Source organism: Aspergillus pseudodeflectus (assembly GCF_044049435.1).
Source record: "Aspergillus pseudodeflectus strain CBS 756.74 chromosome Unknown BJX68scaffold_9, whole genome shotgun sequence".
NCBI classification, from domain to species: Eukaryota; Fungi; Ascomycota; class Eurotiomycetes; order Eurotiales; family Aspergillaceae; genus Aspergillus; species Aspergillus pseudodeflectus.
The window spans coordinates 279,526-303,018 of record NW_027263785.1 but is presented as its reverse complement, the minus strand read 5'-3'; the positions used below and the strand labels follow the sequence as shown (position 1 = coordinate 303,018).

Sequence of the window (23,493 nt, the reverse complement as noted above, 5' to 3'; positions counted from 1 at the left end):
CGTGTTGAGCCCAGAGCAGGGCGACCAGATCCGCGTCGCACTTAGTAACCAGCAGTGTGATAATCTCTTCGCTGGCGAGAAGATCGGATGCCCGGCGCTCTAGCAACAACTTGATGATCTCTTCTCCATCATCACCATAATCATTCTTCAAAGCCCCCTGAATCACTTCTAGCGTCACGGGGACGTTCTTCTCACATTGCTCGAGCAATATGGCCAGCTCCTGCGCCCCAAAATTCCTTGCCAGCTCAATCATTGCGTCTTCTGCTATCTGGGCCTGCGGCCCTAGCCCACGGAACAAACTATGGAGGAACCTCCGGCCGTTGTCTCCCCACCTAGCCCCACGTACAATGTCGCCCGTCAGAGTTATCTCCTGACCTCGATGGCTAAAGAACAGGTACAACGTTTCCTCCACCCCAGGGTCGAATCCCATACAAGCGGCGATGATTTTGTCACTTACTGGAAGCCTCTTTCCGTATCTTTCAAAAAGAATCCTCGTCAAACGTGGAGCCGCACTCCTTGCGCCAACGGCCGCGAGTACCAGGTCTTCGGTTACTGGGATATCCTCTGTCCAGCCTAGTAAAACATGAAACATTTTCGGTCCATACTCCCAGTTAGCAGCCGCCGCCCTGAGCACTGAGGTGCCTATAGGTAATTTTGCTCCGTGGCGACTCAACAGAAGATTCATGACAACGTCATCACAGAGTTCGACCATTACGGCCACCATGTCTTCTGTGACTGGAATATCTTTGCCTCGCCGCCTTAGGAGGGTCGTCATTATACTGCTCCGGTGCGTTGATGCGACAGCGTCTAGAATGACCCCTTTGGTGATAGTAATATTGTTCCCACAATAGTCAAGAACGAGGGTGGTCATTTGCGCATTAGGCCCATCGTTGTTCATCACCGCTTTTAGCATCGACTCAGTAATACGAAAATCCCGAGGGAGTAAGTGTAATAAAGCGGTAAGTCTGTTGAGGTCGTAAGCTGCTGCCATGACTTTGGCAGTGATGGGAAGATACTCCCATCGACAGCGACCCAGCAGCGCAGCCAGGACGGCCTCCGCACATCTTGAGTTAGACAGGGCTGAAAGGAGTATCTCTTCCGTCAGTGTCAGCTCTTCGGTGGCCTGGCCAAGAAGCAGCGTGACCAGCTCTGGTCCCCTTCGACGATTCGCTGCTGCAGAAGCAATAACCTCTGGATTGACGAACAAGTGATTTCTTTCTTTGTTGACAAGCACTCTCATCATCACGAGGCCTTGTTCTTCGTTTCCTGCGACTGCCTTGAGAACACTAGCCGTCACATTGAATTCTTGATTGTGTCTAGGCAGTAGCGCCATCAGCATCTCGAACCCCCTTCCTTGGTTGCTGGCGACGATTTCCAATGTTGCCTGCGTGAAATGAAGACCAATTTCTCGCTTGAAAAGAAGCGACATGATGTCGTCACCGCACCCATTGTTGCCTGCCACCGCGTTCACAATGTCCTTCGACAGAGTTAGTGGAGAATACTGCTCGAAGTGATCTAGGAGAACTCTCATGACTTCCGCACCATATCGTTCATTCCGCGCCGCACCCTCTAGAACAGTCTGTGCAACCTCAGCGCTCCCTGACCATACGTCGAGGACGCAATTCATGGCCTCTCCATCGAGTGTACGAGCGACTGCCATGGCTGCCTCCTCGTTGAACCTGAACTGAGCACGCCGGTGTGACAGGAGACGGACTATCATGGTTTTGCCACTATAAGGACTCAACGCTGCCGCTTCGAGCACCTCATTGTCAACCAGAATGTCTGCGCCTCTAAACTCCAGAATCGTGTTCAGAATATGTGGTCCGTGCTGTTGGTTGTCAGCAACGCCCGACATCACCCACGGTGTAATAAGAGCGTCGTGTCCACAGTGCTCAAGCAGCAGCCTCATTACTTCACCATCCAAGTGCTGGGCGACTGCCCTTATTAGCTCCTCCGTCGCCGGAAACTCGTCCCCGAGATGGTCGATAAGTAGCTTGATGATCTCCTTGCCGTGCTCCGTATTCCGGGAGGCTGCTGCCCAAATTGCATGTTTGGAGAGAACAATGGAGCCTCTCTTGTGCCGATCAAGGAGACGCTGCACGATTTCGATGTCGCAATGCGTCATGACTGTCTGAATGGCATGGTCGGAGAAAATCGCACGGCTTTTCTCCGACAAGAGGACTTTCAGCACTGTCGCGGCGTTCTCCTCCTTCCTGATCAAATCCTCGATTATCTCACCCGTAATCAACAGCTCGCCTGCACCAGGTTCACTAACCAGTATGCCCATGAAGCGCAGCCCGCTGCGAAAGTTTCGGCACGCTTCCTCCACAACAGTGGGAGTTATTTGCAACTCATTTTTCCCTCTGTCAAAAAGAACACGCAGGACCTCCGGACCATGGTCAGTATTCCTCGCAGCAGCTATGGCGGTCTCAGTTGTGATAGGCACCATTTCGCCTCTATCGAGAAGCAGATTCATAGCCTCAGCATCACAGCATTCTGCAACGGCGACGACAATATCCGATGGGACGCGCATTTCACTTTCAATGCGACGAACGACCAGATCCAGCAAGTCCCTTGCCCACCCCCTGCACCCACGGTCGGCGGCTATTCGCAGAATCAACTCGATAATTTTGAAGCCGCACTTTATTCGGTCTATCAGCGCTTTGACGACTCCTGGGCTATATAAAGGGTTGTCGACCGCTGCCAACACTACTTCTTTGGTGAGCGACGCATCGCCCGCACAATCGAGGGCTAGTTCCATAATCCCTCCGGAGAAATTGTTCGCAATTATAGCCAATGTTTGTTCAGTAATGAAAAATTTCTGCTGCTGCTTTCGAAGGAGAATGGCCAGAGCGTGTTCGCAGTTTCGATAGTTCCATGCTGCAGCTAGGGCGATGCTCTCATTCACCCCATCGAACAGGAAACGATCGACAAGTTTCTCGATCAGAGGTGTTGCATTATTGAGGTTCATTATCGCTGCCTGTACCAGGAGATCAGTATCCAGCTCCTGGGGCGCCAATTCAGGGGTAGAGGATGCCAAATCCGCGTCCAGAATAAAGTCGAGTACATCGCCAGCATTATTCTGTACTTCTCTTGCGATGTAGTAGATCGCCCACGGTCTAGGTTTGTAGCCTGCTTCCAATACCCGATCAAGACATTTCACATGGCCATGTATCGCAGCTGCTACGAAAGCGTCTCCCGGAGGCCCCTTTGGCGGGGGCAGCGGTGCTCCATGCTTCAGTAGACTCTCCACGATGTCCTCCCAACCGAACAGAGCTGCGTAATAGACTGGCGGGTAGAACTCTTCACGGATTCTGGAGACATCAAGGCCTCTTTCCGGCGAATCGGGATCATATAGGCGGAGCCAGTTGAGAAAGATGATGGGAGTGCTCTTCATTAAAGATCTCCTCAATCTTTTCGACGAGTATGGGGTCTCTTCGCGCTCGTGATCCTCTGGGGGTCTTGGGTGATTTCTGGCTTGCATGACTGGCCCAGTAGGTTGCAGCATATAAGAGCATCGGCTCTTGCTCCACGCTAGCCTTGAGATGTTCTGGCTCATCGTAGGCAGGAATGATGTCAAGGCATGTCATTGCGGCTTTGACACTGCTCTGGTGCTCATCAACGAAGTACTGAGACACCCCAGGCGGCTCTCGTGTATCCCGTAGTTTCGAGGACGCAAGGAAATCCCTCACGGAACTGTGATCGAATTCCAACGTAGACGAATGTGCCACTCCCCCTTCGAAACCCCCATCACTCTCCTCTTCGGCCTCCGTGATACGGACGAGGCAAGTAGGACAATCTTCAAGTAGCATTTCCGGACACTTAATGTCCAACAGCCTTCCTACTTGTTCGAGCGTCAATTTCCGTTTCGCGATGAAGACCCACTCTAGTAGATCCTTCCATTTTCCCGCCTTTCGTTCGTCCCGAGAAAGCTCGGATAGCGCATTCAGGTATGCTTCCTCGATGGTTTGTGGCAGAGTAGCCAGAGTCTCCATACTCATGCTGTCCCCCCAGGAGCTCTTCAGCTTGTCGATTTGTAGTGCGGCCAGCCTAAAACGCCTATAGCTGTTATTAGAATGGATGTAGTTCTGTCAAAGTCGACTTGGGACATACCGATCATCGCCCTCGAGGAGTTTCAATTTGATGGCATCGTGTACATCCTTACCATACCGAGCGAACACTTTGTCTTCGAGCGCCTTCATCACAAAGCGTTCCACGTCGGCTTGCACCTTGGCCACGATAGAGAAAGTTTCGGTGGCAATAGGTTCAATCCGGTCGCGTATATCTGTCTCTGGTCGACTTGTCAGCAGGTATCTCACTCCCTTTAGGGACTCGGATCCGGCCAGAACCGCAATGGCGTCCAAGAACTCCGCTCGGTCGGGACACTCATCCAGTGCGTCAAAGCCAATGATGATTTCTGTTCCGAGTCCCGATTCTTGGATAACGGCTGATAGAACTCTCAGCAACTCCTCCTTTGTGGGTTCTCGATTTGGTATCAGATTTTCTTTCCTCAACTTCTTCAGAGCGTCTGGTAAAATGTGCAGAGTGCCCACGAGTTGCGCTATCACAGATCGCAGACCGGCGGCCGTATTGTTGGTTGACGCTGCTCCACTGTCGAAGTACCAGTACGCGCAAACTCTGCGGCTGTCTTGGTCGTGGACCAGCCGATGAATTACATTTGAACTTGCACAAAGTAAATATTAGCTTGGCTGCATCTTCTGCCCAGACTATATTTCCGGGCTAGAGGCAGGGATTTCCTACAACAGCACTGATTTGCCTGAGCCATCTTGAACATTGTACATGGTCAGCGGCGGATGATTGCAATAAGACTCGGTCGAGCCATTTGTTTAGAACTTACAGGGCCCATGAAACCATAAAAGGCGATTGTTAATTCCGGTCTTATGCAGCCAGGACAGATACTCATCGCTGGAGAAAATCCACTCCCCTGTATCTGCGCTCTGAGCCATGCGATTCGCATTGTGTTTTGCCGCTGTTGTCGCCGTTGATAACCAATTTATTACTTCCTGGAGCTCTGCCTCTGTTGCGTATTAGCCAAGGACATTTTTTATATGTTGGCTTCATAGGCAGTACGGTTGCATTCAAATAGTAGCGGATGTGCTGGGGCAAGGAAGCACGTACTCTCCGCGTGCGACATGAGCACGTCGAGTTTGACAAGTTTCCCAAGAACGCTATTGACTTTCTCTTGCACTACAGCCGACTCCTTAATCCGGTCTGCTTGCGCGGAGAAGGGGTCAGTCAGCATGTGGCCTCTGAATGTGGGTTTCCTGATAGGACTTGTGGACTTGCATTCATGTTCAATAAGCTGCCGCCATCGGTCCAGGGCGAAATCGGCTTCCTCGGCGCTTTCCTTCAATATCCGCAGCGGTGCCTCGTCCAGCGAGTAGAACATTTGGAGAATTCGCGCTGCTCGCATGGACCGTTATTAGCCAGAAAAGCTCGTCATTGGTATTGAACAAGGTTAACTGTAGGAAGCAGTCATGTCACGTACAGCCTATGCCCCGTTTATGGTTCTCGTGGACTTCGGCGCAGTATTCAAGAATTGCCTTGTAGACTGCGATGAGGTGATCTTCCAGCTCCCCAACATCGCGGATGGTCTGGTCACGGTAGTTTGCTTCGATATTGGCATATCTTTTCAGGACGTCGGTAAGGAAAGCGGAGGCGCTGAAGACATGATCGATTCGATCTACATCGTTCTGGACCAGCTATGTAGCGGCAGAAGCAGTTAGTGAAGGTCCTTGCAATACTCTGTATTTATCCTGGATAAAACTCGCGTACCTGCAGTCCGAGGGAGATAATTCCCCACGCTGTTGAGGCTGATAGACATAGAGTATCAGCGAGATATCATAATCTCGGGAGACGTTGCTAGAAAGTGTGATTGAGAGGAAGGAACACGATAGGCGAGTGATGGAGGGGAGCAACATGACGGGGAGAGAAGTGGGAGGAGGATCGAGGAGGCTACCATATCCGGTCGGGTCGAACTTGACACCCGCATCAATTATCTCCTTCACCCGCAACGTCCCCCGCAAAATTGTCTTTGCGTTAGCTCGCATATCAAAAAGAACTCTTCCATCCCGGCGCTTGATTTTTCCACTCTCATTATACGCCGCAAGGGCGTCCTCTGTCTTCTGGACAACATCTTCAATGGCGGCCACGGCTGACCGCTGGGACGATTCGTTGTCGCGCAGCAGCCCCAGTGTTACTTTCTGATCGTCATTTAAAGCATTTACTGCCTCCTTCCACAAATCGCGAGGGACCTGCTTGGCTGTAAAATCCCCGTGCTCATCCATTTCGGTTTCGTGCAGGCGGCTGGTGCCAGCAGGTGGCGGGGTCAAGGGGGAGCTTTCCTTACTCACCTTGTCCCTCTGCGCCGACTGCTCTTCGCCCGGGACTTGATCCGATCGCGCTGGCTCCACAGGCTCGACATGATAGATTTCAGTTGCTCCTCCTTCCGCACCTTGCTTTGGACTGCTCGCGACAGGCCTGGGCTCCGTCGCTCGCACTCCGCTGTCAGCATCCTTGTGCGATCTTGACAAGCCGAGGAGGTTCCTGAACCGTGAGTGATGATGACCGCTTTCATGGGGAGCGTTACCAGTCGTGTCTGGCGCGGTGGCCTTTTTGGAGCGCCTGTGCCACATGATGCCCCTCCTTTTGAAAAAACAACCAGAATATTTGGTGGGGAGCTTGGGTGCTGCGAGCAGCTTTGGGGGGCGGTTTTCAAAGCTGAACCGGCGCCGCTGCCGAGAATAGGAAGGATACTGATCTCAACGGGTAGAAAATAAGACTGAGTAGACTCCAGAATGGTAAGTCAAGATTTCTGTCTATTCACAGTTTTTGGAGGCTGGAAGTGCCAAAATAGCTGAACCCCGCCGGAAGTGCGGATGGACAGGCGGAGACGTGGCTGGCTGACGGGAATAACAAATATCCCTGTCTATACTACTTCGTCTCGTCGGTAGAGCCTAGCAGTATGGCTGTTATAGAAGGTCTACGGAGCGCGATGTCTTTGAGGCTATCTGAATATGATGGGTATTGTCATATATGCCCGCATTGTTGCGGAACAAACAATGGATTTCCATGTGGTGGTAAATCCAACGTTCACCTTCTTCTCTTAGCAGCTAGATTGCCTAATGTATTGTTTTTATTTGCATAGCCTTTCTATTACCGCCTCGCGTCCACCTCGAAAGTTTTGATTCTTCTGATCCCTCTGATCGCTCACATCGGGCGTCCTCGACGCGCTGCGGCCGGGCAAGCTGTACGTTGAGCCATCTTTCCAGATGAGCTTTGATCAATCAATTCCTAGTACATGGACAACACGTACTAAGCAAAGATATCCTCAAATCTCCTAAATAATATGCCGTGAATACTGTTATCGTACAGAAATCCAAGGCGGCCGTCGCCTGAACCGCGACCATCGACAACGCGGAGGCAAATAGCCACTATTTAGAATCACTCTTCTCGGCTGAGGGGTAATGATTCCTGAGTTGGGGCAATACGTGCGAAGGATTGATGCCCTTATTGAGACTTGCGAATTATCGCGGCGCAAACTGCTTCGCCCCTGTGGATGCGCCGCCAAGGCGAGCGAAAGGCTGGCCGAGCCTGTGTGCACTGCCAGGCAGAGGCAGATTTGTTCCCTCCTCGGTCTTGAGCGGGGCTCATTTCTCAGAACTCGATGTGTCTTAGTCACCGATATCAGCACGCTGCACCCTAGTTACCTGTCGTCGCTTTTCATCTTGCAACGCCAGACCTCGAACCGCGACACCATGCTACAACATCCAACTCTCAAGCACCGCGACGTCGCTAAACCGTCTGCTTATTAGATCACTGCTCCTCATTTTCCACTTGGCGCACATACTCGCGGTACCCCTCACCATGGACGTCCTCGAACTCTCTGCAAAACAACTCGTAGACCAAGCGTTACGCTTCTCGGGAAGTACTGGTCTAACAAAGTCCAGTGCCGAAGACAGGTTCTTCCTGGTCATGTCCAAAAACTAGGTCAGGGAAGAGTACTTTCATCGCGAGATGTACGGGGCAGGATGTTACTGTTGGCCACGGATTGTACTCGTCTACGTCTCGACATCCGAATATGACATGCGACCACTGACCAAGAGGGTGAGAAGGTACAAGTGCAATAGATACCTACAGCTACCCCTGCCGCATCCAACTAATTGACCCACCGGGCATCGACGACACAAAATGCTCAGATATCGAGACCCTCGGCGTGCTCGCTTCCTACCTCAAAGCGTCCTACGCCAACGGGATACAAATACTCGGGATAATTTTCCTCCATCCCATCACAGATAATCGAATGAGTGGCTCTAGCAAGCGGACTATGGAGATGATGCGGATGATTTGCGGATGGACCTCGTACGAGGACATGGCTGTTGCAACGACAATGTGGCCAGATGGATCACCGGCGCCGTCAAATGCATTGTGGAAACGGACTACGCGTCCATAGCCAGACAACGTTAGAAACCCGGGAGGTAGAGCTGATAACTGATGAGCGATTCTTGGGAGACGTTGTTGACTACGGCGCTACGACCTTCAGGCATAATGAAACCGGGTCGAAAGACGAGAATACCCAGATATTGTCAGCACGGCATATCGCGGCGCATTTTGTTGCGGAATCAGACTCCCCAACATATATATAGAAACCACTTCGCATACAGCGCGAGATTATCGACAAGGGAAAGACACTGGGCGAGCTCGTAGCAGGGACAGCCATCGTAGATGAGCAGGATAGGGCCCGTAGAGACCACGAGCGTCAGCTCCAGGAGCTGGAAATAGAGCTGAGCACACAGCTCACCAAGGCCCACGAGTGCTATACCGCTCAGCTTCAAGACCTAAAGACCGAGACTCCAGAAAATCGCCAAAGCTGAGATCGAGATGAAGGCACTATAAAAAATGATAAGCAATCTACACGACGAAGAACAACAAGCATGGATGCAGAAAATTAACAAACTGGACAAGACCTTCCAGGCAAAGATTGCCAAGAAGGAAGAAGAGTTAGAGGATTTGAAGTAAAGTCCATCCACGAGATCCGGCAAGATATGTATACATCGTCGTCGTCAGAAGACGACGAGGAGGAATTCTATGCGCACGAGGAGATTGTCCACAATGCGAGCCAGGAAATCTACGATGCCAAATCCAACCGGGATTGGTTGAAGCGAGTCACGGGAAATATTGTGAATGGGCTTGCGAATGGGGTTGGTGGTGCTGTTACAACAAGTGTTGTTGGAGGTGGCTTCCCTTCTGAAGATCAACGACGTGAATCTATAAGTTGGTATTCGAGCTAATCCTTGTTATCCAGCTCTTGCGGGCACGCTTCTCTGTGCTGTGATGTGAAGGGGCCACTCTTTGAATGCCCTAGTTCTAAGCGGACTCGGTTCCGAATCCCACACCTCGGGGATGTAAGACCGGATTTAAGTCAGCTCGGATCTATTGCCATGAAGCTCGCCTATCAGGCCCTTGATTCGCGTCATCAAGATGCCCCAAGGGCCCGCCAATCCCGCCGTATAGTTGAGAGATGCTGCAGCAAACCTATCGTTGAGACTCGGTTCACGGACATCGGGATAGCGTCTTATCCTGCGCAGCCTAAGAAGCCATTGAATAAGTCTCAATTAGACGAAATCCTTCTCAAGGCATTTGGCTGGAAAGCCAAACCTCTAGAATATGATATACTACATTTTGTTCGAAGAATCTCACTCTAGGAGATTCTAATCCCCCACTTTCGATGCCAATGACACCATTTGATAAGAAATAATGACAAGGCTAAGACCTCAGAGCCTACACTAATAACCATAACCGCTCCTGTTTTCCCCATATCATAACTGTACAACTCCAAGGCCAAGGACCTTCTAGCGAACCTGTTCTAGGGAAATATATACCTGCGATAAACGCTAGGGCAGTCAGTTTTGCTTCATATATAGACTTCAGTATATAAATGTGGGGGATTGAAACCACTTACAAAATCTGTCCGAGTCCGTCTAGTATACAATCCTGCCTCGAGCAGCAGATCCGGCTGTTGTGGAGCAGGCGACCATGCGAGGCTTTGAGGGACTGGCGAAGACGACTGCGGTGAATCGGAAAGTGTTCCTAGTGTCATCATGTCATGTTAGCTGATTTTTACTGTAAGGTGCTTTAAATCACGGGGGGCTGACGGGGAACTGACTTGATGTAGTCGACAAAGCCGCGCTGCGCGCTCGCCGTTTATAGTAGCTCCAGGCAAGAAGTACGGAAGGTGGGCCGGTGACGAGAAGAGCAATCAGCGCGATAATGGATTCGGTTGTCAGCACCATGGTTTGAATATGCAAACTGTAAATGCTATGTATGTGCGCTAGAACGATATGAGAGAATTGATTGCCAGAAAAAAAGAGTCGTCCTCGTCCCGGGTCGCGGGAGATATTTATATCCTGATCAAAGTGAGGATAAGCCGGATATCGCAGTGCAGCGTGGATGGAAAGGATCCGGTATGATCCCAAAAGGTACTGCTCGAAAGTCATATTTTGGTCAAATTCCACTTGGCCGATCAATCTCACTCAACACAGCGACCGGGGAGAGAGCAACATTTTGTACCTGACCACTAAGATTCGTGGTCGACGAGCGTAGACACAACTAAGATCACCCAGGATGAACAGGCTAACTCCGAATTGAGAAGGCGGGAGATCATTGGACAAGACCACATTTGGAAAGAACTGGTGGTGCCAAAGACGCACTACTCCCGACTAGGTTCTGCCAGGATCCGATAAGGTTAGTGACCAGTCCCTTGGCACCAACAAAGTCCCACACTAATCAGTTAGTGACCACACTCCTCGAGTCGGGCGTGAGGCTTGGAGCCCCTCATGGGGTTCGAGGCTTGGAGCCATTCCAAATCTCTGGTATTGGATGATATCCTTCGCAGCCCCATTTTTCTGCTCAAAAAGCCCGCCTCAGGGACAGCCGAGACACACGCCACGGCTTAGTAGATTTGGAAAGGTAGCAAACGGTGGTCAGTGGACGGGACCACATTCTGGAACGGACCAGTGAAGGTTCCTTGTTGCTCAGAGTCATTAACGGCGGGTGACGGCGATGCAAAAATGGGCGGGGTGGCACCAGGCAGCGATACCATGATCTAACTCTGGCGCGAGAGTGGAACATTCGACATGGAGAAGAGGAAAAGAAATCTTCTGGAATCAGCGAATAAGAGTGCAGGGCCCTGCTCCAGACTCCATCATGACGGCGGAATAGGGCTGCGGTCTGCATTGGCGAGGTGGAGAGGCTAATCATGGAAAAATCCCATGGCAACCATCACATTCTGGACGCAGCGAATCGGGCTGATGACTTCGGAGGGCTGACGTTCGAGCTCCACCATGGTTTCCTTGGTGTTGTCGCTAGAAGGGGAAACGGGGCTTTGGCGAGGGGGAAATCTTCTGAGCGACCTGGGAGCTCCCAAGAGGCGTCGTGGGCTGGACACAGACCGTTCGTCCGAGTGGAAACACATTCTGGTTTCGGCGAATCAAATAGTTGGTCGCAGCCTCACGGGCTCTTGAGACAGTTGGAAAATCAACTTCTGGAACTGACCAATCGTATGAGGGAGCGACAAGGATCAGGGTCCAAGTGCATGGCAGGTGCGACCGGCTGCGCCCCTCCCTTTCCTTCTTCATCCTCATTTCATCGCTGCCTGAATGTTATTTTGGAGCTGGTCAGCCTTTCCAATATCGATTTTGCTCTGCTCTCTCCCTCGTCAACAATGTTCTCCTCACTGTACATGCCTCTTGAGCAGGACCGTCAAACAGAATGGTGAAGCACGCGCCCAGAATCCCCGAATCGGAGTGGGAAAAACACAAACAGCGGATTGTGTCCCTCTACCTCGAGCCTCGATCCACGTTGGAACATACGATGGCCCTCATGAAAGAAAGACACGGGTTTGAAGCGAGGTATGTGATCCCAAAACGGCCCTTGTCCATCACCGATTTCTATGGCCCTAGACCGATACCATCACTTGGTTCGTCTGCTAACTGAACAGGTAGTAAGAACCAGTATCGCGCGAAGTTGAAGCTTTGGAAGGTTGCGAAAAATGCGACATGCGACATGTGGATCTGGGTCGATCGAGAGACCAAACGGCGTGCACTAGAGGGAAAAGCGACAGACGTCTTCCTCCACCAGAAGCCGTTGTCCCGCGAGAAAGTTGCAAAGGAGATTGCTCGCAACGTGACTTTTACGAACTCGCTCGCCAACCTTGAGGTGCCGACGCCAGAAGGTATCACCGTCGCTACACCCGCAGCCGGAGATGCCGGAAGGCATGAGGAGACAGCGGGCATCCGACCCTTACCTTTGTTGCAGTTGCAGGACGAGGTCTGGAGCCTTGGTAGGTTGATTACAGGATTTCTTTATCACAGACGCCGCCGACGGCTGACTCTGACCTTTTAGTTACGGAAATTGTTTGTTCTGCGCGCGTTGAAGAAGTGCCACAGTACTTGTCGGCATCGGATGTATATCACGGCATTTTCTATGGCGAAATCAACAGGTCACTATGGATGTGGCCTGAAGCTCGTCTTTTGGAGATGAACCTAGACGCATATCCTAGTATTACCCATTCAACACGTCAAGCGTTGGAAAGAATGGGCACCTTACTTTGCTTCGCCATCAACAATCGAGTTTCGTGGCGAGAGCTTTACAATATCTTTCAACCCTTTATAAACGATCGGACGCATGATCTGCTCGGCTCCATATGCAGGTCGAAGACCACGTCGACGAGGATCTTATGCAGGCTTATTTTATACGGGGCTGTCGATACAGCTGACATACTAGTAGCACAGAAAATCCTAGAAAGTGGCATCAAGATCACATCTCATGACGGTCTGATGACCCTGGCTTTCCGCACACGGAATCCGAAGCTGGTCGAGCTACTGTGCAAAAGAGAAGTCCCTCTGGAGATCAGCGAATATCCACCAGATATATTCAGTAAAGAAGAAGATGTTCAGATGCTCCGCCTTCTGTTGGAAGCCGGAGTGGATCCAGAGCGTATCATCGAGGACGAGATGGCTGGTTTCCGTCTGCTACAAACTGCCGAAAGAGGCTATTTGGAACCTGTTCAACTGATTGTAGAGCACGGGGCGGAATGCTTGTACAACCCTAGCAAGCATGGAAGTGTGTTGCAAGCAGCAACGGCTCGCGGCCATTGCGGCTTAGTCGGTTTGCTTCAGTCTCTAACTCGTCCTTATCTATTTCTGCCGAACAACTCCAAGGACCGGCCTCTGTTGGACAAGTTCTTTCAAGACCTGCACTGTGATGTTTCACTTGCAATGCAGGAGGTGGCCCGCGGCCCAAATCAGATCGCGGCAGCAAACAATAACCTGGAGATGGCCGGCGCAGATTCTGATGTTATGCCAGCGCCGATGGGAGGTCTAACAACATTGCAAGCTGCTGCTACCGGTGGTTACGCAGACATTACAACCAGACTGCTCGCCCTAGGCGCCGGTGACGAGTCTTTGGCGCCTCAGGGGGGACCCACTTCTCTGCAAGCGGTTATTCGACATAGAAACCAGGCACTGCTCGAAGCAGTCGTCAACAACGGTGCCAATATAAACTCTCCTCCTTCAGAGTCCTCCGGGACCGCCCTTCAAGAAGCCGTAAAATATAGGTGGTTCGACGGAGCAAGATACCTTTTGTCCCGAGGCGCAGACGTCAACGCGCGACCTCACAGTGCTGCGTCTTTCGGTCATGATCTCACAGCATTGGGATGGGCAATCCAAAATGACGACCTTGCTATGACGGACATGTTGCTAAAATGTGGGGCGGACGTTGGATGCGCGCAGGATAGCGCCTGCAGCTCGCCAACAGCATTGCTATTCGCTTTGCATCGTGGCAAAAGCCCTAACGTGATAGACCTGCTTTTTAGACCAGCCGACAATATATCGAGCTGGCAAGTTGCTGAGTCGGCCCTGATTGCTGCAATCAATAGCCATTACAGCCTGACGCCGGTTTACAAAATGATACTCAGCAACATGCCCACGATCAGCTTTCTGCCTGAATTCTTTGTCCAAAAAGCTTGTCGGCGCGCCTGGGATGAAATCATGCTCTCGGACTATTTATGTCCTTCCAAGGAGATGGATCAGATCGAGGTCATCGACCTGCTCCTTACAAAGGGTGCACCGATCAACGCACTGTCTCCGAGAGAAATGGTCAATTGCCTGCAAGTCGCTCTCCACCGTGGGTGTCAGCAGATAGCAAAATTCCTTCTACAGCGCGGAGCCTCGCCTGACATGGCTGCGACCGCCGACATAGCCACGCCGCTTCAAGAAGCAATAGATCGTGGCTACTTCGATATCATTGGCATTATCCTGAAACAGGACGTAAATGTCAACGCTGCACCGATCCGCCGGAATGGCAGAACAGCCTTGCAAATGGCGGCAAGAGATGGCCTGTTCGGGCTGGCATTCAAACTTCTGGAGCTAGGTGCAGATGTTGCCGCTCCACCAGCGGAGGAGGGAGGAAGAACTGCAATTGATTGTGCCGCGGAGAATGGCCGCATCGATATGGTTCAGTTGCTCTTGAATGCGTACAAGGGCGATGAGGCGATTGGAGATGTCTGCGAGCGGGCTGCAGGGTACGCGGAGAATCAAGGGCATGTTGAGATTGCCGAGTGGTTGAGAGAGTATCCTTCATAGTCTATTATATCCAGATCAGTCTGAATTGAGCCTAGTAATTCTGTTACACCGCGACGCCTGACCTGAAGAAAGATGCTCCCCAATAATAGAAATGTTTATAATATAAAGATAGGGTGCAGGCCAGCGTGGGAAGGATTGGCGAGCTTTGGGGAAAGCCCTGACACAGTGACGGTTCTGAAAGCTGGATAATCCGAATACATATGCGCTCTTCTATGTCCATTCGTTCGTTCCGCATGTACTACATATAGCCGTCTACTCACTGTTTTGTAGAGCTCGAGGCTTTTTCGTCAGTTCGTTTCCACTGCAGAAGCCACACCTGGAGACCGCAAGACGGAAATCCTATATGAAGAAACTGGTAGATCACGTAGGCCTTCCTAAGGCTACAGAATCAAGAATAAACCGAGTTTGGATTCTCACGAAAATAAGTCTTGCCAACAATCTTGGTGGATTCTCGTTCATCCCTTTGCCTGCGCAGCCTGCATCAGGCAGCGCGTGAGAGTTTGAATATTGAGATCCACCCTTTTGATACAGAGATCAACCATACGTCTGTCTATACGAGCATTCAAAGGTAGATCAACACTGGTCACGAAAGAAAGGCCAATAGTGTCGAGTCTCAACGTATACATTGAATCCTTGTTCCCGCAACCCCTTCCCAGATAGTCCGGGTGATTAAGCAACAGCAGAAAACATCGCTCCAACCCCGCGAAAAGAAAGAGAGTAAAAAGAAAGCAAGAAATCACTCTCAGAGCATCTCGCCTAACCCGAGATTAGTGACCGTCGTCGTCGCCAGTTCCACGCCACCGGGCGGATAAGCCAGCATAACATTCATCATACCCCGATGCCACGGCCGCAACAAATCGAGCTCCATAACCAGCCTCTCATTCTCAGCCTCCAGCTCATGAATCCGCTGCATCGCCGCACCGAGTTCACCCGTAAGCCCCTTGACACGATTCGCAAGCTGGACCTTTTCCTGCTCCTTGCGTTCCCGGAAGCGCTGCTGCGCCATGCGGTTCTGGGAGCGGCGTTTAGCCTTGGGGGACGATTCTTTTCCTTGTTCGTCCTCGGCGCTGGAAAGTCGCGTAGATGGGGATTGGGCCATTGAGGTAGGATCCGGCGATTGCGATGCTGGATTGGCGGATAGGGGGGACTCGGAGAGGAGGTTGGTACTATGCTGGATCTCAGCTGCGGAGGAGGCGCGCATGCCGTCGTCGAGGAAGCGGAATGGGGTGGAGGTCGCGGAGTCTGAGTTGGAGCTCATGGTGGCATCGCCTGCTGCAGAGTACAGCTGTTGTCCCAGGGCAGTGAATGGGGAGTCTGGAGGTGTTGTGCTCTCGAGGTCTGAGCAGGAGGAGTCCGTTGGGAAGAAGCTCATGTAGGCTTCGAGATCGACGTTTGAGAGATAGAGTGGTTGCGACATGTTTTATGTGATCGTTGCTTGAAGCGGTATGTTTCAGTGGTTTTTGTGTCTTGAAGATAGCTTGTATTAAGTGGAAATTGTTTGATAGCCTTGAAGATGCTGGGATGGAGGCTTGATGTCTTCAAAGTATCGGACGGCCGTATTGACTGGATATATATTCTCTGTTGAGGTGGGTAGATAGCATCGCAGGCAGTAAGGTTACCCCATTTGAGGCAGGAACATTGTCCGGGAATAACGCACTGATAATGTGCATTCCTGGGTAGGCAAGACCACATCCTTAAAAGATGCTAAACAGCGACAAGCACCAGTGGTCTACATTGGCGGCTGAAACTGCGGACAACCAAAGTTGGACGTTAGCTGAGTCTCTGACGGACTTGACAGTTTCAACTTCCCTTTAGTCTCTCGCCTGCGTTCTTGGCGCCATCTGGGCTCTTCGATGGTCCTTCCGAAATCGGTTTAGACGTTTCGCACTTCGCGGGTTGAGCCCCTGTGCTGCCTGCAGGATTCGAATCTCGTCCAATCACACTGCAGCATCGACTGCAATGCGTTGAGCTGAAGCCTCTGAAGGTCAGATTTTTGAAGGTCTGAAGGTGTCATTTCGCCCTGCAGATCGCCGATCCTCTACCCACAATCTTTATGGCCTCTACGTATAGTCTGACGGCCTGTCGGTTGATCTGATCCGAGTTATCGATCAGCTTCAGCCTTTGGGAACGGGATTCGGGAATGTACTAGACTCCGAAGCAAACAGGCCAAGGAGGTGAGCGGGCTTGTGGGAGGACTGACTACTACAGTTGTATCGTGCATATAACAGTAATCGAATGATTGTTCTTTCGCTAGATAGACCTTCGGCATCTAATTAGATATCTATGTTTTTTTTTTTTTTCAAGACAAGGATGTGCACTCTCAGGTCCAACAACCACAGGAATCAAGTAACTCCAACAGCACGTCCATAATATGAATGTGTAGATACTACCGCGGGTCTTCCTCAAAAATGCGGCAACAATCACAGTGACACAGTCAGAACCGTAGAAAGACTGCTCCAACATACACCCTCAAACCCGGGTTCCGGGTTGCTCTATTCCTGCCTACTTGTTAGAGTTGGGTCTGGGCGCGACCAGCTGGCTGTGCACCAGGGCTCTAGGCGGCCATAGTCCTGCCCAAGTGAGAAGGACCATTTTTAGCAGAATAGGGATCGCGTGGTCCACATTGTACACTGCTCTGCTGGGTTCACCTGCCGGAGTATGCTACTACCTAATTAGTACTAGCAACTGATGTTAGCTTGGCCTAGGGACCCTGTGCAGGAGGTAGCAGCGTGTCAGCGGCCATAATCCTTCCCAAAGTGGAAGGTCCATCTCCAGTCATTATAGAATTAGTGATAATTCCGTTCAGATTGTGTATAACTTGAGTCTGTTGCTCCTTCCCCATTCACCACCTGATTTATTCGCGTTGCTCTTCGTAATACACACACCAAAAAGCCTTATGGACTGTTGTCTACGTTGGACATTGCCTTGACACTAATGGCTTGAGATTGTCAGGGAAGGTGCGAAGGGCCGCTTGTCACCCGCCATAAGAATCTCACCTCGCTTCGACAACAGACGCAACCATCCTTATCATAATCTGTATTGATACCCGGTACAGCCATATCTCGATGGCCGCCATGTGTTCTCAACGCCTTTCGATTCCTCGCCACTACCGACCTAATCGCTCCTTTCTATCTCCCCCCATAGCTGTCTGCCCGCCGCATCACACGCACTATCCAACCACAAAAACGATCGCAACTCCCGCTTAAGCTGCGCCCATGTGGACACCCTCAAAGCAGCCAGCGTCTGTTTAAGCTCCTGTACGAACCACCGTCTCTCCTCCTCCACCTCTGCCACGATCCCACTCAGCACTAGACACCAGCAATACGCCTGCATCGAAGATACACTCTGCATTGCCCTATCCGCCGTGAGACCCTGCATCTCAACCCGCATTGCGCTTGCAAGTTGAGCAAACAACGCCACGCCGGGCGGAAGCGGGAACGTAACCCCAACGCCAAAGATCACAAGGGCAAGACGACACGCCTCGTACACGGGACAGAACTGGACGAGAAGCGGACCGAGTTCGCTTGCTGGCGCGAGAGCCATGACGTGCCACTGGACGAGGTTCCGCGTGTCGCAGAGCGTGAGATTGTCTGCCCCGCCGTCGACGCCGTCTTGGTAGGCTTCTATCAGCGAGACGTACGCGCGCATCCCGCGAAAGACATCGAGCATTTCGGTGGGGATGTGGATGTCTAGCAGAGGGTCTCGATTGATTGATGGGGCAGATGAAAAGGTCTTCTCGATCGTGTGCGGCAGTGTCGCCTGGCGTCCTGTTTGGAGTGAGATGAATGGAAGCGGGGGCCGCGAGAGGGACTTGCTTGCACCCAGGATGCTAGAGCTACGCATGGCGCATTAGCCGTGCCTCTTTGAATGCCCAAGGCCTCGTTGTGGGGTGGAGTACATACAAGGATATTACGGCGGCAAGACCGGGAAGCTCCATTTTCTCCAGCCCACCTCTCAGGCTGATGAGCTGAAGCAGCCCGGCTTGATGAACCGGATGAGGAGACAGACGCCCGTATATATCCAGCCACTGCAAACTGCGCAGAGGAGCATAGAACGGCGACGAGCAAGCTTCTTCGTCCGTCGATGGGCCGTTATACAAATTTGTCGCGAGGCACAGGACACTGAGAATCACGGCGTCCGAAGCGGCCTGGATCGGATCTTGGAGGATGGAATTCATCTGCGATATTACGTTTGCTTCACAGACGGCCATTTCCCGCATGTCTTCATAGTTGAAGTGGCCCTGGCGTTTCATGACCCATCGCGTTCGTCGATGCGAGTATGAGCCGTATAGCATTGCGCTGTGAAGAGCTGGATGGACGGTTGAACTTGTGAACCACCCCTGGACACCGGCGTGTGTGGCCCCGGTACGCGAACTGGGCATGAGCCCCGGCCATAGGACGGATAGTGCTGAAAGGTCAGTCTAATAGGCGCACCCCGAGGATAGGGATTTCTTACAGTATTTGTTCGTGCTGCTGACAAGATCAGGCGATATAGGGGAGGAGACACGGGAATGAAATGGGTCGAGAGTGTCCATGTCTATCGAAGAACGTGGGGACAGCAGCGAGGGCGGACTCGATGATTCGGATGATCCCACCAAGTCGTCCAGCCATGGATCCATACTCTGTGGTGAAGACGATGCTCCTGTCGAGTAGGCGAGTGCGCTGTCCGAAGTATCACCCCGGTCCATCCAGGGATTGGCATCATCGTCCGCCACATCCTGGCCGGGGCCCTTTGGAGCTGACCGACGCTCCTTCCGACGAGTACTCTTTCGAGCGTTCTCCCACGTCCATTTTCCAACATGAGATCTAACCACGCGGGAAGACTGTGACTTGCTATTTCCCTTGTTCGAGGGATCGGAAATGATAAAATGCAGGCCTCCCGAGTCGTCTTTCAGCCGCCCCAGTTGCGTTCCTCGACTCATTTCCAGTGAAGAGTTGGCCTCAGCGGCCGCTCACTGTCGTGTGAAAATCAGCGTAATACCTTTGGATCTCACTCGGCGCCGAGAGATCTGATGCTCATTGCACGACAAGGGCTATCTTCGAGGTTTCTTGTTGAGGGAGGCTGATCACCCCACCTCAGGTCCAGGGCCTCAGGTCCAGCAGCCTCCGACTTGGCGCCAACGCCAGGGATCACATTCCTTCCGGCGTTTGCTTTTGTCACGCTCTCAAAATCCCGTGATTTGATCCAAACAAGACTCAAAGCCTAGTCACCGGGGTTTTTCATGAGAAAGGGACCACTTTCTTTCTTTGACGTAGAGTAAGCTACCAGCGGTCTTGAGGACTGAAACAAAGCTTATAGCAACGTGCTTTCACTGGATTAACTATACGCGGGGCTGCTTGAGGGCCTCCATGGTTGAATGCTTACCTCACCACTTTAGCCTCAACCCAACGAGTTTAATCTAACTGGCGTTTGCTAACAGTCTGGCCCTTCCATGCTCCGAGCAGGTTCCGCGGACAAGGTCCCGAAAAGGAGCAATGATTATAAGAGGTAAGGATGAGGACATGGGCCGTTGGGGTTTCTGGTCTCCAATCCGTCTGAGGCAAGCATGTACAATTTAAAAAGACATTCATATGCCGCAGCGCGGGAGTAAAGCACCGCTGGATGTATATATAAGAATTCCTAACGAATTCATAAGCATTCTAGATTAACGTCTGACACTGGTGCGCATCAAATCTCCACCTTGCGGGGGCTCAGCCCCACAAAGATATGCACTAGTCCACGGCGAGAGCCGCGACAGTGGCATGATAATAGCTCTGAGGTTCCATCTGTCTGAGAAGGTATGCAGATTAGAATCCAGTAGATGTATTGTTACTCCGCAGCGCAATATATCGTGCAGTTTTCTTGATGACTGGGATCCATCTAATGGCTGAGTCAAAGGGGATCTACAATAGAAGATGGGACCATAGAAAAGGTATATAAAGCATATCATGCCCTCGTTTCTCACTTGTTATCCAACCCTAGAATCTTCCTCCTCTTCCACCTCCGCAAGAAACCAAACCAAAAACAGACAACCATATATACATACGTGAAAATGAAGTTCCTCCCCGCCCTCCTCGCGGCCACTGCCACCCTAGCCAGCACAGCGTCCGCCGTCAACTTCCAACTCAAAGTAAACTACTACAGCGACGGCGGCTGCAGCAACTACCTAACGTCGATCTACCCCCACTCCAACGGCGACTGCTACGACTACGACTACGGCGGCACGAACAGCGCCAACATCGCCAACTGCGACGGGTTCCAGCTCTGCGACTGCACGTACTATGCCGAGAAGGGTTGCACGGGACGGGAGCTGAGGAAGTTTGGGGGGGATTGTGCGTCGAACTGGGGGGCAGGCTGGAAGTCGATGAGTTGTCGGGGGGTTTGGTGAGCAGGGGCTTGAGCGTCAGTGGGAGCGCAAGAGAAGGGGGTTTGTGGTGGGAGATGGTGGGATATGCACTTTGATTTCTTTTCTTGGTGTCGTGTCGGTGTCTGCACGGGAAGCATGTGGCCTTTCCGACAATGACAGCTGACTCTGGGGTCGGGGTTCTCGTTGAAATGATATTGCTATTGAATTCCTCCTGTAAACGATAAGACAAATGAACAAATCCAGAAATGCCAGGAAGACGGCAGGTCCTCCCCTCCTTTCATGGTGTTGTATTGTGGGCACTCAGGGCCCTACCAAACAGCCAGGGGAGATTGATTAATCACCACCAGGGTACTGGTACCGCCGTTATAGCTGAAGCAAGAAGAGAGCGAGACGGGAGCCCGGACAGGGAGATTCGCTAACTTCTGTTTGCAGGCTCGGTATGGAGGCGCGCAGGGCAACTAGATTAGACTGATGGGCTATCTCACCTAGTACTCTTATTATTTTATCCAGGTATGGCTACGTAGCGAGCTACGGCGGTGCCTCTATGCGTTAGGCCGGTTCATTGAACGGGGGTTGTGCTGAAGTGACCTTACCTAGATAAGAAGGGTTGCACAAGTTCAAAGAGCGCGCAAGAATCCAGCCCTTGACAGGGCCGGTCTGTTGGCACCGAAACCGGGCGAGAGAAGTGTCCGACGCTGGGAGAAAGATCTCTTTGGAGGTGGCGACACGCCTGGAAGAGAAAGAAGAAGCAAGCGACATACGGACAGGTTTAGCATAGAGGAGCTCAAGGGATATGGGTCATCGATTGATTGAACGCTACGCTGACTTGAAGCTCCTCCCTGTATACTCGGGTTAATCTCCGTAGCCTTTTAATTTCACTATCACATTCCATTTGTTCCAACAGTCGTTATGCTACCACTCTATGGGACATAAGGTGGGCAGGGACAAGCCTAACGCCTGACAGAGGCACCGCAGGTTACTGCTCTCATGCCTTCCAACCGGGGTACCCGACGGTATCTATATGAGATAAACAGTCAGATCAATGCTTGAAGACGGGAAAGGGTGTTGATGATAAATACCTTCATCCGCATCGTCGCGCTTCCAGCCGGGGTAGCCAACCGTCGCTGTGAATGCATGAGGACGGGGTTCTTTTCCAAGTATTGTATCAATGGTCAGAGTAAAATACCTTCTTCCGCATCGTCGCGCTTCCAGCCTGGGTACCCGACGGTATCTAGGGTGGCTAGCGTGAGTAGGAAGGCTAACAATACATCGCAAAAATTTAGAGCATACCTTCGCCTGCGTCATCACGCTTCCAGCCAGGGTACCCGACGGTATCTATTCATCGAGATGAGCAAGGGATATGGTTCGCGCATAGTCGAGGCAAAGGTACCTTCATCCGCGTCATCACGCTTCCAACCCGGGTACCCAACAGTATCTATTCATCAAGATGAGCAAATGGTTCGCACACAGTCAAGGTAAAAGTACCTTCGCCTGCGTCATCACGCTTCCAGCCCGGGTACCCGACGGTATCTATTCATCGAGATGAGCAATGGATATGGTTCGCGCACAGTCGAAGTAAAACTACCTTCATCCGCGCCATCGCGCTTCCAGCCGGGATACGGGACGGTATCTATGATGGCTCAAGTAAGTATAAAGGCCAATGATGCATCCCAGAGACGGGGGCTAACGTACCCTTACCGGCATCACCGCGCTTCCAGTCCGAAGGGACAACGCCAGCTGCAAAGACAACGGATCAGCGCTCATTGTCGAAGTTGTCAGCAGGATAGGTGTTTTGATATACCGGCAATGTTGCCAACCAGGGCCATAAAGGCAACGACGCCAAAGGTCTTCATGATGTTCAGGGGTAGGTGAATGTATGGGTAGAGGAAATATCAGCTGTCACTGGAGTACAGATGGCAAGAGCAGGCTGGATATCTTTATATCCCAAGAGTATGGCCAAAGACACTTGAGTTGGGGCACAGTCACATGGTGCCACTATGGTTTCAATGCTACCTATGATTCTGTGTGCCTCAATGCACGTAGGGCCTCTGCCCCGTAACAAACAAGGGATACCAAGGCCTGGTATAGCAACATTAGCTTTCCACAGAAGCTTGGAACTAATCAAGTGTTCTAAAGATGCTTACATGCGGATCTGCTCAGTGGGCGTGCAGGGGCCAATCCTTGTTAGCGCGTTGCACCATCTCTTATGAATCCCTTATGTAATCGTCAACAATGTCCTCTGTTGCAAGGCCAAGAGTTGGCTAGGGTTCCCAGTGACTCCAGTAAAGGGGAATAAAGATGAATCCGATATAGGTTAGATCAAGTCCGTTAGTGAAGCTAACCCGTCTCTAGACTCCCAGCTGGGGCTTGCCCATAAAGACCGTCCTACAACTGCCCTTCAGCATAGCCAAAATGGAGGCATCTAATGGAGGCGACATATTGGCCGTTGATTATGGCCTCTGCGCTCGCTTATCCGACGCTACT

General features: G+C 51.6%; 8 protein-coding genes across 8 annotated transcripts; 2 read left to right on the top strand and 6 right to left on the bottom strand.

Annotated features, from left to right (window-relative positions):
- Positions 1–2,697: 2,697 nt before the first annotated feature.
- Positions 2,698–4,184, bottom strand: BJX68DRAFT_230936 (uncharacterized protein). The gene is made up of 2 exons (XM_071039274.1): positions 4,114–4,184; positions 2,698–4,059 (listed from the first exon to the last, which is right to left on the bottom strand). The coding sequence occupies exon 2, from the start codon at positions 3,999–4,001 to the stop codon at positions 3,351–3,353; it is 651 nt and encodes a 216-aa protein (XP_070902039.1). The 5' UTR covers positions 4,002–4,059; positions 4,114–4,184; the 3' UTR covers positions 2,698–3,350.
- A 2,002-nt stretch (positions 4,185–6,186) lies between these two features.
- BJX68DRAFT_230933 (uncharacterized protein) lies at positions 6,187–6,613 on the bottom strand. Its single transcript, XM_071039273.1, has one exon. It carries the CDS (start codon positions 6,596–6,598, stop codon positions 6,371–6,373), a length of 228 nt encoding a protein of 75 aa, XP_070902038.1. The 5' UTR covers positions 6,599–6,613; the 3' UTR covers positions 6,187–6,370.
- A 2,923-nt stretch (positions 6,614–9,536) lies between these two features.
- BJX68DRAFT_230931 (uncharacterized protein) lies at positions 9,537–10,554 on the bottom strand. Its single transcript, XM_071039272.1, has 3 exons — positions 10,187–10,554; positions 9,983–10,110; positions 9,537–9,914 (listed from the first exon to the last, which is right to left on the bottom strand). The coding sequence occupies exons 1-3, from the start codon at positions 10,311–10,313 to the stop codon at positions 9,873–9,875; spliced, it is 297 nt and encodes a 98-aa protein (XP_070902037.1). The 5' UTR covers positions 10,314–10,554; the 3' UTR covers positions 9,537–9,872.
- A 1,103-nt stretch (positions 10,555–11,657) lies between these two features.
- BJX68DRAFT_216941 (ankyrin repeat-containing domain protein) lies at positions 11,658–14,695 on the top strand. The gene is made up of 3 exons (XM_071037832.1): positions 11,658–11,930; positions 12,020–12,361; positions 12,424–14,695. The coding sequence occupies exons 2-3, from the start codon at positions 12,085–12,087 to the stop codon at positions 14,661–14,663; spliced, it is 2,517 nt and encodes an 838-aa protein (XP_070902036.1). The 5' UTR covers positions 11,658–11,930; positions 12,020–12,084; the 3' UTR covers positions 14,664–14,695.
- A 607-nt stretch (positions 14,696–15,302) lies between these two features.
- On the bottom strand, positions 15,303–16,411 carry BJX68DRAFT_230928 (uncharacterized protein). Its single transcript, XM_071039271.1, has one exon. The coding sequence runs from the start codon at positions 16,078–16,080 to the stop codon at positions 15,406–15,408; it is 675 nt and encodes a 224-aa protein (XP_070902035.1). The 5' UTR covers positions 16,081–16,411; the 3' UTR covers positions 15,303–15,405.
- A 1,041-nt stretch (positions 16,412–17,452) lies between these two features.
- On the bottom strand, positions 17,453–19,717 carry BJX68DRAFT_230926 (uncharacterized protein). The gene is made up of 3 exons (XM_071039270.1): positions 19,119–19,717; positions 18,566–19,070; positions 17,453–18,498 (listed from the first exon to the last, which is right to left on the bottom strand). The coding sequence occupies exons 1-3, from the start codon at positions 19,582–19,584 to the stop codon at positions 17,778–17,780; spliced, it is 1,692 nt and encodes a 563-aa protein (XP_070902034.1). The 5' UTR covers positions 19,585–19,717; the 3' UTR covers positions 17,453–17,777.
- A 977-nt stretch (positions 19,718–20,694) lies between these two features.
- BJX68DRAFT_263982 (uncharacterized protein) lies at positions 20,695–21,030 on the top strand (the record flags this gene model as incomplete). Its single annotated transcript, XM_071044833.1, has 1 exon — positions 20,695–21,030. One exon carries the CDS (start codon positions 20,695–20,697, stop codon positions 21,028–21,030), a length of 336 nt encoding a protein of 111 aa, XP_070902033.1.
- Positions 21,031–21,994: 964 nt separating this feature from the next.
- BJX68DRAFT_263981 (uncharacterized protein) lies at positions 21,995–22,862 on the bottom strand (the record flags this gene model as incomplete). The annotated part of the gene is made up of 9 exons (XM_071044832.1): positions 21,995–22,026; positions 22,089–22,133; positions 22,196–22,240; positions 22,300–22,344; positions 22,400–22,444; positions 22,495–22,539; positions 22,595–22,639; positions 22,702–22,746; positions 22,811–22,862. 9 exons carry the CDS (start codon positions 22,860–22,862, stop codon positions 21,995–21,997), a joined length of 399 nt encoding a protein of 132 aa, XP_070902032.1.
- Positions 22,863–23,493: the final 631 nt, after the last annotated feature.

What these genes read in the sequence shown, in the direction of transcription:
- BJX68DRAFT_230936 (XM_071039274.1), bottom strand. Translation starts at nt 4,001, where the DNA reads ATGAGTATGGAGACTCTGGCTACTCTGCCACAAACCATCGAGGAAGCA.
- BJX68DRAFT_230933 (XM_071039273.1), bottom strand. Translation starts at nt 6,598, where the DNA reads ATGAAAGCGGTCATCATCACTCACGGTTCAGGAACCTCCTCGGCTTGT.
- BJX68DRAFT_230931 (XM_071039272.1), bottom strand. Translation starts at nt 10,313, where the DNA reads ATGGTGCTGACAACCGAATCCATTATCGCGCTGATTGCTCTTCTCGTC. An exon ending in GGCTTTGTCGACTACATCAA is followed by an intron (nt 10,111 to 10,186) that starts GTCAGTTCCCCG and finishes TGATGACACTAG; the next exon opens with GAACACTTTCCGATTCACCG. An exon ending in GACGGACTCGGACAGATTTT is followed by an intron (nt 9,915 to 9,982) that starts GTAAGTGGTTTC and finishes TGACTGCCCTAG; the next exon opens with CGTTTATCGCAGGTATATAT.
- BJX68DRAFT_216941 (XM_071037832.1), top strand. Translation starts at nt 12,085, where the DNA reads ATGTGGATCTGGGTCGATCGAGAGACCAAACGGCGTGCACTAGAGGGA. An exon ending in GGACGAGGTCTGGAGCCTTG is followed by an intron (nt 12,362 to 12,423) that starts GTAGGTTGATTA and finishes CTGACCTTTTAG; the next exon opens with TTACGGAAATTGTTTGTTCT.
- BJX68DRAFT_230928 (XM_071039271.1), bottom strand. Translation starts at nt 16,080, where the DNA reads ATGTCGCAACCACTCTATCTCTCAAACGTCGATCTCGAAGCCTACATG.
- BJX68DRAFT_230926 (XM_071039270.1), bottom strand. Translation starts at nt 19,584, where the DNA reads ATGAGTCGAGGAACGCAACTGGGGCGGCTGAAAGACGACTCGGGAGGC. An exon ending in CAGCAGCACGAACAAATACT is followed by an intron (nt 19,071 to 19,118) that starts GTAAGAAATCCC and finishes CTGACCTTTCAG; the next exon opens with CACTATCCGTCCTATGGCCG. An exon ending in CTTGCCGCCGTAATATCCTT is followed by an intron (nt 18,499 to 18,565) that starts GTATGTACTCCA and finishes CGCCATGCGTAG; the next exon opens with CTCTAGCATCCTGGGTGCAA.